The 12,646-nt window shown below is 42.6% G+C and overlaps 1 protein-coding gene across 12 annotated transcripts in view; it reads right to left on the bottom strand.

The window, feature by feature from the left end:
• TNRC6C (trinucleotide repeat containing adaptor 6C) overlaps positions 1–12,646 on the bottom strand; it is a 98,094-nt gene that overhangs the window by 39,919 nt on the left and 45,529 nt on the right. The window contains exon 1 of one of the 12 annotated variants that reach the window (XM_041486472.1): positions 4,587–5,094. The exons of 9 other annotated variants lie outside the window; for them this stretch is intronic. In XM_041486472.1, coding sequence (XP_041342406.1) covers positions 4,587–4,611 — 25 coding nt within the window. In that variant the 5' untranslated portion in view covers positions 4,612–5,094. Of the gene's footprint in view, positions 1–795; positions 874–4,319; positions 4,450–4,586; positions 5,095–12,646 lie in introns of those variants that run through there. 2 more of the 12 variants (XM_041486471.1, XM_041486470.1) reach the window with 2 other exon arrangements.

Below are 12,646 nucleotides of genomic sequence, written 5' to 3'. Positions count from 1 at the left end.
TGTATGGGAGACAATCTGCAGAAGAGCTCCTCTAACTGCTTGCACATATCAAAGTAACCAATTCTGGATGTCAATTATTTTTACTTGCTTTCAATCTGCTGAAACATGGCTTCTACTCTTTTTGTGAATAGAATGAATATTTTTGTGGGGGAGATTGATGTAACAAATCTCCCAAACAAGTTGTTAACAATGAATGCCTAATATGAATTAATTTAAATCACAAGTATGTTGGTGCGATTAGCTCCTCTAATTAGAGGTGTTCTGATACTGTAAAGTTTACTCCCAAGATGAGAAAAAGCTCTCTCTCTCTCTCTCTCTGACAAAGTCTTGTTCACACATTTCACCTGTAGCTTTTTAAGGTGGTTGCTTAGTTGCCTTATGGAGATTTTGCAAGATGAAGAAATAACATGCTAAACCAACCCAGATTGCTTTAAAAAAATTAATTGAAGCAGAAGAAAGGATTTTAGAGAAAGAAAAGAAAAACAGTCTTAGTTCATCACCCATATTCTCATGATACCAGGAAAATACCTAAATAATCAGAAAAAATAGAATTGTTTGGGTTTGAAGGGACCTTAAAAGTAATCTCATTCCACCCCCTGCCATGGGCAGGGACACCTCCCACTATCCCAGGTTGCTTCAAACCCTGTCCAGCCTGGCCTTGGACACTGCCAGGGATCCAGGGGCAGCCACAGCTTCTCTGTGCCTTACCACCCTCACAGGGAAGAACTTCTTCCATAATAATTGACAAGCACATGACAAATCTGAAAGAATGTGAACAGAACCACTCGGATTTACCTGGATTCCTTCCTCTGCATGCAATGGCTGGAGAGGAAGAAAGCATCCTGTTATTCCTGGATACAGCCACTGCTACAGCACAGAGCTGAGGAAACACGTTGAACATTTACCTGATGATCTAGATTTGCTACACAGGTGTTAAACAGAGACCAGAATCCCAGATAAGACATGGAAGGGGAAGGCAGGCTGTGCAAGGACTTAAAAAGGGTCAGCAGGGTCAGAGAAATGAGCCGAGGAACATTCTTAGCAGAGCAAGAACGAACAAAGGGAAAAAAGCAGCAGCAGGCCAGGCCAGAAGATAAGAAGTTGAGGCAACCAAGGAATCAGATAAGAGGAGTTATAGGAGATTTTTTTTCAACCCTGTGGGTGGTGCGACTCAGGGCTGCCTTTGAGCCTCGACAGGATTTGAAAGGGCCTGGAAATACATTGTTCCAATGAAAGGTCTCCTCAAAGCTGAAAGCTCAGCTCTGTGGGCTGGTGCTGCCCGAGCAGAGCCCTGCAGGGCAGGCTGGGGAAGGAGGATCAGGAGGGCGCCCAGGACGTCTCCACACTCACAGGAACAGCACCATGGCTGATGAGATGAAAGGGAGCTGCTTGTTTAATCAGTTCCTTTCTCCTTTCCCCCCAAAGATGGTGGTTAAAGCGGTGCTCAAATTTGAGAGCACTTAGGAGACAAAATAAAGGGAATGGGTGGGATTGAAGATGAAAAAATAGCTTAGAATGATTGCTGAGAGTAGGGAGCAAAACATTTCGTTAAATACGAGACCAGATCTTCAGGAGCAGTAAGAGAAACCAAGAAAAAAAGAAAATGATGATGAGAAGAACTATAAAATCCAACAGATGTCCATATTAAGAGCAGAAAATGGCCAAATGCCTGGGCTTGGTTGGCCAAGCACAGCTCAGCAGGACCCCGCCAGGAACGTGCAGCTCCAACCCTGGGCTTCCCAAGGCTTTACAAATCCAGGTGCTCCCCTTCCTGTCCCACAGTCACGCTTCCCGAGGTTCAGATGATTCCCTGAACAATACCCATGGGCTAATCAGGCAGTGAGGCTTTGGTAGGGGTTCCAGTGATTCTGTGTAGGGCTGTGAAATCTGCGATCCCCGCTGGAGCAGCGGGCGCTGTGCCGCGCCTTCCCCGCTCCGCTGGCAGCGGGATCCCGCTGGCACCTTCCACAAGCCACGGTTCAAAAATGACAGAAAAAAACGATGCAATAAGCTCAGAGTGTCCAACACCCACTGGAACAATCGGGTGAAACACCAAGGCTGCTGCCACAAAGCTCATAGGAAAAGGACAGATGAAGAAAATGGGAAAAAAAAATTCACAACATGAACAGAAACCTGCAAAAACTGGGGCTCAGCTGCAGACAAACCAAGAGTTTGAATACAGATCTTGAATAAAGTTTGATATTCTTGTCTCTAGAAGCAAATAACAAAAAGGCATTTTTCCACTTTCTTTTAACTAAAAGGGGCTTGCTGCTATGAAATGAATTATGAGTAGCACAGTCTCACTTAATCTGTAACGTCCTTAAACATTTGGGAAAAATGCAAAATATTTTCTATTGTTAAATCCAGAGAACTCTTCTGTTTGTTTGGGCCTGGTGTTTTTTTTTTTTTTTTTAAAATGCATATTTCCTCCAACTTTCTAGGAAACTAACTCTTCACAGAAATTCACAATATTTTCTTTTCTTTTCAAAGTTGTTAAGATCGAAATGTGAAAACCATTTTAAAAATTCTTAAGAATCGGTTCCTCTTTATTTATGCAAATATGTGAAATAAAAGCACTGAGTGCACCAGAAGCATTTCTATCCCTCCTCTGTGAGGTGAGCAAAGACTGTAAACAAGGCACAAGGAACAGGAACCACAGGTATTCCATGTTAGCAAATCCTAGTGCTGGGACACCACAAAGTGAAAACTATTTTTAAATTAATACTTTGTGTTTCAGTATCTTAATTATGCATCTTTTATAAAATATCATTCCCCTGATCAACAAAATTTCTTCAGCCATCAGGAAGGAAATATTAATTTGAGGATAATGGCTTAAATTTGTTTTAAACAAGCACAGAACTTCTGTCCAACTGCAACCATACACATGACCTGGAAAATACACAGCTCTCATCAGTATAACCAATAGCATGAGGGGGTTGTTTTGTTTTGGATTGCTGGTTTTTTTTTTTAAATAATATCCTTAATGGGGTGGGAGGAGATTGCTGGTGTTATTACATACTGTAGCCAACATACTTGACCAGCTTCAATTCAGTACTTATTAAAAACAGAAAACATTTTTGGCTGTGTTGGGTAATGAATAATTAGTTGCAAAATCAGTTTAGTGTTTACATAGATTACAAATGCAAAATATGAGTAGAGTGAAATGGGAGAAGCTGTTGCATGCATTTCTTAGAAATGCAAAATACGTCGCATGCACAAGCAACTGACCCCAAACATCCCCCTTCCTCTGAAAATTTCATTTACAATCCTATTTAGTATTTTTTATTCAGGTGAGTTAAAAGTAACTGTATCTTCATAGCTTCTGTTGCAATAATTTGTTCAAATGCTATCTCCCCAACTATAACACAACATTCAGCTGACTTTGGAACCAAAGTACCAAAGGATACAAAATGGCAAAGCCTGGGACAAACTTTTAATGGAACATTATTAATAAATTGAGCTCACCCCATTTTAAATCAGATCTAGCAGTGACTCCTCTCTTATTACTCGTGTTATTTTTCAGCCCACGTTCGTCACGTAACAACAACCAGACCCCCTGGCTCGCCCTGTGCTGCCCAAAGGACAGATGACAGACGGTGCTCCCTGCTCTGACACGCAGAACACAGAAAAATCCCAAGGGCCACTGACAGTCCCACTGGAGATTTTCCTTGGCACACACAAAGGTTAGTGATCCTGAGTCAGAATATGAGAAAAAAAGGGCAAATTACTTTCTATCCTCCCATCAAAATACACTTTTCAATTCAACATGAGCAGATCTTTAAAATACTATAAATGAGTTTTTCCAAATCTGAATTAGACAGAAATCACCAGAACATTTTAAGTGCTAAATCAAATGTAGCCTAATTTAATAAAGAAAACATGACATAAGCATCTGTTCTGAAGCACAAGATATAATAAAGCAGAAATTTGGGCATTGTAGTGCTAACATTTCAGGTTACCTGCTGCATCCAGCTCTAGGCATAGAGACAGATTTGAAAACTGGCATCTATCTGAAGCCCCTAAAAAGCTCACTCACAAGTCTCATGGATTGAGGAAGCTGAAATCTTGCACAGCACACATAATGTGGAAAGGCAGAAAAAGAGATGGAAGCATTGAATAAAGCAGCTTTATTTATTTTAAAACTAAACCATAGCTAAGCCCACACGGGGGAAAGCCTGTTATCCCCTTTTCATTTTCTGCACTACGACATTCAAACGTAGTTCCTTCCCTCTGATGCTGAAAGCTTTCAAATGCATTAAGAAAACAAGCAAAAATAAACAAGATTTTTCATTATTAGTAGAGATTCCACTAAATGCTACCTCTCCGACACAAAAGCAGCAGTAGAAAACACCAAATCATTGCATTTTTCTGCTCAGTGCAACATATCTTTACAGGCAGCTCGCTGCGAAGACGCCATTTTATCAAACCTGAAACGCAGCCAAAAGCTCAGGACGCTGTGCTGCTGCTCTCTCGCTGAAATGTTATGTAATAAATTGATTTAACAGAAGCAGATGCTATTTTCTCAGGGTTAGGGTTACTTTCTCTCTTTTTTTGGCTCTAAAAAGGGCTGATGGGTAATAAAATACCTGAAGAAAGGAGCCGCCCAACCATCCTAGGAGACGCTACATTGTGTGCAGAGCTGTTTCTACTCCTGCCTCTACGTTCTCCAGGGCTCCCGGCTTCAATATGTCGGCTGTGTACAGTGTAAGCCTCATCCTGTAGAGCTGCCAAGAAAATCTCTCTGTGCGAGCGCGCGCCCAGACAACCTGCGAGCTCGGCCGGGCCTCGGCTGCACTGGCTATGGAAATGCCCTTTCCACGCACAGCCCTCCTCCCCCTTCCCCGAGCTCCGCTCCCCGGCTCTAGGTGAAGGTATCAACAGAGCAGGATTTTTAAGCTTTGATTATCTAATTGCAGCTGACACTAAACCGATCTTCCTTCCTCTTTAAATTCTTTCAACTGTCACAAAACATTTTCACTTCGGGACCCGGCTACAATTAGCGCCCGTAGCTGCTTTTCTGCCGCTTTTGAAAGTCAGCCAAGAGAAGACGCGGGCGCTGCCGAACGCCTGCCCCTGCTCGGAGTCCTCCTCCTTCCTCCTGCCCCTGCTCGGAGTCCTCCTCCTTCCTCCTGCCCCTGCTCAGAGTCCTCCTCCTTCCTCCTGCCCCAGCTCCTGCCCAGTGCCCTCTTCCTTCCTCCTGCCTGGCATCCTCCTGCCCAGTGTCCTCCTCCCTCTCCCAGCCCCATCTGTGTCTCCTGCCCAGTGTCCTCCTCCTTTTCCCAGCCCCATTTGTGCCTCCTGCCCAGTGTCCTCCTCCCTCTCCCAGCCCCATCTCCTGCCCATCGCCCTCCTCCCTGCTCCAGTACCAGCTCCTGCCTCATTGCTCTCCTCCCTGCCCCAGCTCCTTCCTGTTCCAAGCGTCCTCTCCCCTGCCCCAGCTCCCGCCCGCCGCCCTCCTCCCTGCCCCAGCGGCAGCTCCCAAGTCCCAGATGTACCCTGGACTGCTGCCAAGCCCTTAATGACTTCCCTGCCTCTATCTAAACCAGCTCTAAGTGGCAAATGCGAGCGCATTAATCAGCGGCGCGGTTGTTTATAGAGGCAGGGAAGAGCTGCCCGAACAATGCGGCAGGAGCGGGCGCTGGCTGCGCCTGCACAGCGGGACCGACCATCTTGGAACACCCTGGGCTGGGAGCCTCGGCTCCCTCCAAGGCACAGGAACACTCAGAATGGGGTCAGCTTTACATTTTTAGGGCCTAAAGATCGTCATAAATGCCAAGATTGCACGTAAAGGGCTTTTATCCGTGCCCACACGCTAATCTCGAAGGCTAATTCAAACGAACTTCCAGCATGCCCAATACTCTCCTTCACGATTATTTCCCCTCCTACCTGCCCCAAATACATATTAATGACGTGGTAAATGGGGCATGTTTCAACTGTGCTGTTTCAGTTCCTGCCAGGGGCTCATCGGAGCGGTGTTGCCCCTCTGTCCTGGATCTCACCACCACCACAGCTCTTTAAAGCTTTGGCCACACTCTCGGGGTCGCTGCCACTCCAACACCGAGGCACAATCGCTGCTGCTATTCTTGGCTTGAGAACTGCTCCACTGAAGGACTCCTGAAAATAGTCGGTTTCCTCCTGAAGACATTTTTTCTCTGTTTCTCTGCAATAGTCTCTGAATACTGGTTGGGTTCAATCTCATTTCAGAAACAACAGATAAATGGAAATCAAATCTGTTTGGTTTTTTTTCTATTCAGAAAATGATTTCAAATGCACCCAGGAACTAGGCTTGAGAGTTAATTTTGCAAGAACAGTTTTAAGTGGAACTATTGTTGTGGTACATTACATTCCTTTAAAACTAACTATACATGATGGAAATTTCCATTAGTTAAAATGATTTGTCAAAACTGGGCTCCTTGTATTTTTCCTATAAATAACACAAACTTCCTATAATCAACTTCAATTTATGAATGCAAGTACTTATATAGGGCACCTATTGAAGGGAACTGTTTTTGCCAGTCAGGGTACACAGACACGCAAAGAAGAACCCCAAGAAATGAGTCACAACCCAATAAAAAGCTTGGGAGCAAAAATGAAGTGCAGCTTCCAACTAACTGTGCTGGCAGAGCACATCTGTTCCCTTCCTATCTTGGACCAACTTTGATGGGGAATGTGTCTCATAAATTTGAAATTTGTAATTATTAATTACAAATGAAGACTAAAAATGGGGATTTGAGAGGCGATGCAGGCTGCTCACCTGGTCAAAGGAACTATTCCTGATACACACAAGGTGACATTAGCCCAGCCCAGCAAGGAAGGCCTCCAGCAATGGAGCCTGCACATTTCCCAAGTGTTTTATCTCACTTCTCAAGATAGCTTTCATACCAGCATGATTTTCCTAATGTCCCCCCTCAATCTTCCCTGCTGAAATTTTAGCCCATAATTTCTTATCTGATCCATCACAGGCACATAGAAAGTATAATTTCCTTCCCTGCAGCAGCCATTCAGGTATCTCAGCATTTATAATTCCAATCTTCCTTTCACTCAGGAGCTCAGATTCCTTCCCTCTTTGCAAGGCTTTTCTCCAAGATCTCTACTCATTCCTGTTGCATTTCTCTGCTTCTTCCAAGTGGTTCCTTCTGAAGCACAGTGCCTCCAGCTGGAAAGTTCAGAGGCCTTACCCACATGTCCCCCAGGAACAGTGCTGCCTCTATCCCTCAGTGTCTGATCTCCTTTTAACACATTAATCAAGTTTACGGTGTGACCAGACCCCATTTTGCACTGTGAGACCCACACATCTGTATTTGGGTACAGAGCTGCTCTGGTCAAAATAAAAGAAACTTTCGTATTTCTTTATTTCTTACCCAATTACACAGTTGTGTCACCAGTATTCCATACTGGAATTTTGCCTTTCTGTTGCCTAGCACTCTTCTCCGGTCTGTCTCAACCAAAAATTTATTGAAGGCTGCTGTTTAACTAACCCCTTTGGCACAATCTGCTCTCCACAAATCCCAGTGACTCTGCATTTCTCTCCTGAAAAGTTCAACATGCACAGAAATGGCTGCTTTGGTTTTCCCCCCCTGCCCAGGATCATTGTAACAGTTACTCTGACTGATTTACACCTCCTCAGTTCTAACTTTCTCACCTATTAACATTGGTTGGCTTTTTTCTCTTTTGTAGTTTTCATACTCTTGAAGTGACCACATTGCTCCAATCCATCCTCTGCTTAGTCTGCTACATGATGAACAATGCACATGATGACATGTCAGCATTTCCAGACAACTGGAAACTATTTCCTGAAGGCTCTATCTCACTGTAGCTTTAGTTCTAAGTTTACAGATGATGGGGGAAAGTATTTAAAATATTCCTGATGCCACCCATCAGTGGTTCCCTCTGTCCCACTGACCTTGCTCTTACTAATGACTCACTTATGAAAGATTTAGCTTTTTGTTCTTTGGGGCATTTTTCCCTCAAAACTGCTACAGATGTCTTTATTTCTTTCTAGTAGCATTATATATAATTCCTGAGCTGTACAAATTCAGCTTTCCTGTAGTTTTCACATAACCTGAGTGTGCATCTGAGCCTTTCTCCTCTTCCCAAGGACTAAACTCCTACCTATCCCTGGTCACTTTGACCTTAGTTGTGTTGTACCTTTTACTTCACCACCACCAGAAAGGGTCCTGCTAACTTGGTCTCTTCACACACTTTGTCAGCAACTGCCACCTGCACATTTGACCACCTTGCCAGGCTGTTTCCTGACCTTTCCTTCCTCACAGACACCTGACCAGGGCAGTTCCTGTCCCTGCAGCACAGCCACCCACAGTGAAGCTGGAGAAGAGCTGCAGCTCCTGAAGCAAAAGCAGACACCCTTGAGCCATCAAGCTTTTGCACAGCCCCACTCTCTGAAAGTGAAGACAGTAAAACTACAAAAGCACCTCCGTTATTTATCCTTCCACAGATTTCTATTTTTCTTTCTCCCTATGCAAAATTCTAATCACTGTCAAAGAGATTTGAAGCAGCAGATTTATTTTTCATGCTCTGCTGCCTGATGTCAGATAACATCCACAATACAGAAAAATTTGTTCCAAAGATTAGTTTACTGATGAGTTTTTACCATAATTTTTCATTCCTAATGTCCATATTTGGGCTACACAGAGATTGCCACTTCCTTATATTCAAAGCATTATAAGGAGTTTTTGAAAATTTTGATGGGAGACAAACTCTAAACCAGCTGAGACTCACTTTCCACAAATTTCCTGTCACTGCAGTTCAGAAATTGTTCCTCACCCAGGAGACAGAACCATGGGTTAGATCCCTTCTCTGTCTTATCTGCTACATTTATTTTTGGCTTTGTGTGATGTTTTAACTTCCTTTTGTCTGAACCTACCCGTGGCACCTTTGGGAACACTGCCTGATTTCAGGGCCACAGATCACACATCAAATGCCACCAAATGCTGAACAAAGCCCTGAGAAACAACATGAGAAGACAGAAACACAATCACCTCTTATACCTGAACAGCGCTAACTGAGACTAGTGGCAAAAAATGGAATAAAGTAAAATACTTGATTCTGGTAATTCTTCAAATTTCTGGTAATTTTTCACATTTTTCCCATGTTTTGATCCCAGTAGTAGGAAAACTTTTCCACAGCCACGTTACAGAATTGTGTGTACAGTGATGAGCTGTACAGTGGCCTGCTCTGCAAATCATGGCAAACAGAGGAGTGTAAGGACTGAAGCTGCCAGGAGTTTCTTGCAGGACGGAATGGTGTGTTTGTCATACACAGTCACCTTCCACTGAAGCAGCATGAAGAGCCAGTTCCTGTGTTTCCAAAGAAACATCTCCATGCTGCCTTCTTCATTTGAGATCAACAGCCATGATACCATGAAGCACATCATCCAGGTATTATGGAGCACTTTTTTTTTAAAAGTGTATTTTCTATATAAAGTGTGAAATTATATACATAGGAAGTGTGCAAACACAATGAATGGATATTACCTAATTTCTACTTTAAAGCTTTTAGTGTTTTAACTATTACATATTAAAAACTCTGCTCTGGGAGATCCAGAATAAATCCATTTTTAAAGTCTCTGGTTTTAATTGTGTAACTTTCCAACTAAAAGCAAAAACACAGTAATGTTTTGCCAGCAAAGATATACTGCTAATGGAATTGCAGAATATGAACCCAAAGAGGTGAAGTTCAGCAAATCATTTCCATAAAAGCACTTCTCACATGTGCTTTGTTTGTCAAGGCTCAGTCTGTTTGCAATGCCTCCAGGAGATCAAGCTAAATCTTATTTCAGACTTTGGAAATTAAACTTTATTAATACATTTCAGAACTGCTTTGGCACGTGCATGCCTTACCTACAGCCATCACAAATCACAATGAGCTGAACTGCTCAGGCTGAATTCTTCAAGCATGACTTTAGCAGAAAGGTCTCTATCACTTTGCTGGATCTGATGAAACAACTGTATGCCAAAGCTTATCAGTGTTTTCCAACTCTGTTGACTGAAGGTATGATAATGTCTCTCTAAAACTTTTCTCCAAATTTGACTTTACAACCATATAAAATTCTGAGGGAATTCTGAAGTAACTGCAGTTAAAGGATTGGATGTTTGGAATGAGTAGTGTCAGACATGATTTTAACAGTAACCAGCATATTTTAATCTTGCTTCCTAAAAAAATCATCAAAATAAAAGTTAATACAAAGAGATTATAAGAAGAGTTAACCTGTCACAGAAGAGCACTCGGCAACTTCCAGCTGCCACTTCAAGGTGCACACCACACCATGCCATGGGCATGAATCTCTCAACTGCAGCTAAAGAAATCTTCAAACACAAAATAAACCTTCCAGCTCCAGAGAAAAGAAGAACAAAGTTCAGCATAAAATCTGGCATCAGCCCACACATGGAAAATAAATCTCTGTTTCTAACTGCTGTCAAATTTTCAATTCACAACAAACAACAGATAGAACAAATTAAGAGTGTAACTCGAGTTCCCACAACACTGGTGTGTTTACTCATTCTGATTTACTGCAGGAGTTACTTGCTCTCATTTCCTTCTGGACTTTGGAAACAGATAATATGGATCTGTTCTGCAAAATATTCTACTTGCCAATAGAAAGATGGGCACCAGTTCCACCCTGACTCCTGCAGGACGTGGTAGGTTGCTTTTGAGTTGACAGATGGTGATTTCACATTGCTGAACTTCAGGGAAGTCAAATCTTGGAGGAGAACTGATTATTTCTTTTGATCTCTGCTCTAACAATCATCAAACACACTGGTTGCCTGGAAACTCCTATATGAAATTCATCATTTGTAAAGAAACCAAGAAATCTCTCTTACTTGTTATTTTTAATCTCCCACGGTAGCTTCCAGAAATGATCCTAATTCTTTTAGATTATGTGGCAAAGGATCATTCCAATAATTCAATTAATTGGAAAATGGCTCACACCTTAATGAGGGGAAGTTAACGACTCACCTGTTTACTGAGTTAGATGACAAAGTGGGGAGGGAACAGATAAAAAGTCCCAACTTTAAAAATAACAAACTAGACTAGATAATAGAATACTGCTCATAAATTAGAGATACAGCTTTCCTTCAGTGTAATCCTGGAAAGGATTACAGAGGGGGCAGGTCAAGAACAAGCTCTGTAGCTCAAGACAGACATTCCAGACAAATAACTATTCTACTCTTAAAGTACTTCAGAAAACAGTTCCATAATTGTTAATAATGAATAAAAGACTTTTTCAAGGGGTAAAATTTTTAAAATATTCTATGCAATTCAAATTGTTTTAATTTCATAACAGTTTGTCTGGTTAATGTTTAAGAGATTACCTTATGAGAGAAACAAAAAATCCCTACTCTCATCCACTTCACTGATACTTCTAGGTGATAAACCTGACAAAGAATATATTAGTGGCCATTAATTCCCACTTGCCTTACATTGGCAGAACATCCTTTTTAATTCATGACATTGCAGTAAAGTTCTGATAAGTGTTTTGGATAGGCCAAGGCAGTAGATAACAGGGGCTGCCGATAAGAGAATAAAGAGATAAAATAGTGTGATTTTTAGGGTGGAGAGACTGGCAGTGACTCTCTAACAGTATTCCTTGTACCTGGGTAGTTATAAATAAGGCCTGAAAGGAGCATGGAGGCATAATTACAAATTAACTCTCAAGGGATATGATGCTGTGAGAAGAAATGCTACAGACTTGATGAACTCACATCAAGAATCTTCTGGGTACAAGGTGCTCATGTAGGGCAACCCTGACTCTTTGATTACACCAGATCATCCATAAAAAGGAGCTGCTGAGGTTCATGATGAGCCTAAAGAAGCCAGCCCGGGTCTGAGGGGCTCTGGGCAGGGCAGGACAGGGAGGGAGCCCCGAGCACAGCTCCACCTCTGCCTTTGCACCCTGGGGATGTCCAGCAATGCCCCTGCAGGGATCCCTCTCCTACATTGCAGGTGCTGTTCAGGCAGACAAAATTCCACGTCACACATGGCTCAGGCACCTACACTGACTCTTCTGGACAAGTTTGACTTTTTGTTCCTTCCCATCATTCCCCCAGAGAACTTTTACCTGCAAAGACTCTTCAGTAAATGAAATACCCAGGGAGGCAGAGACAGACGTTTAAAGGAAAACAGTTCCTACTGACGCTAAGAGGAGGATGGGAAAAAAGCTGCCTTTCAATAAAGTATTTCTTAGTGAGAATTCTCCTGTTTAAAATTCTTCCTTTTCATATTCACAAAAACACACCAGTTGAAGATTTCTGGGGAAATTCTCATGTTTACAGGACACAGAATTCCCTATTTTTTTCTAAATCTAACAGTCACTCAAATCCCAACAGCTGAGATGAAAAGGCTTTGGCCTTCCCTGGATACTCTCCCTACTTCTTTGCTCTTTATGCTTGACAAGATGAAAACAAAAGCCTGTATGAGAGACTGAGTAAGACTGTGGATATGTGCAATTCATGGCTACAAAGGTCTCTCAGGAGAGAGATACTCCTCCCTTGGCCTCCCAGGGCAGCCAGGCACAGAGCTGCTGTCGTTATAAGCTGAGCTGGACATTTCTTTTTTTCCTCCTGTGCCTGCAGTCAGTACATGAGCTGATGCTCCACCTACTGGAAAGAACTACGTGTGCTCCAGA

The sequence above is a fragment of the Pyrgilauda ruficollis genome, unplaced genomic scaffold, assembly GCF_017590135.1.
Source record: "Pyrgilauda ruficollis isolate IOZ18807 unplaced genomic scaffold, ASM1759013v1 scaffold77, whole genome shotgun sequence".
Lineage (NCBI taxonomy): Eukaryota > Metazoa > Chordata > Aves > Passeriformes > Passeridae > Pyrgilauda > Pyrgilauda ruficollis.
Note: the sequence above shows the minus strand (reverse complement) of the source record. Positions and strands in the feature narration are given on the sequence as shown.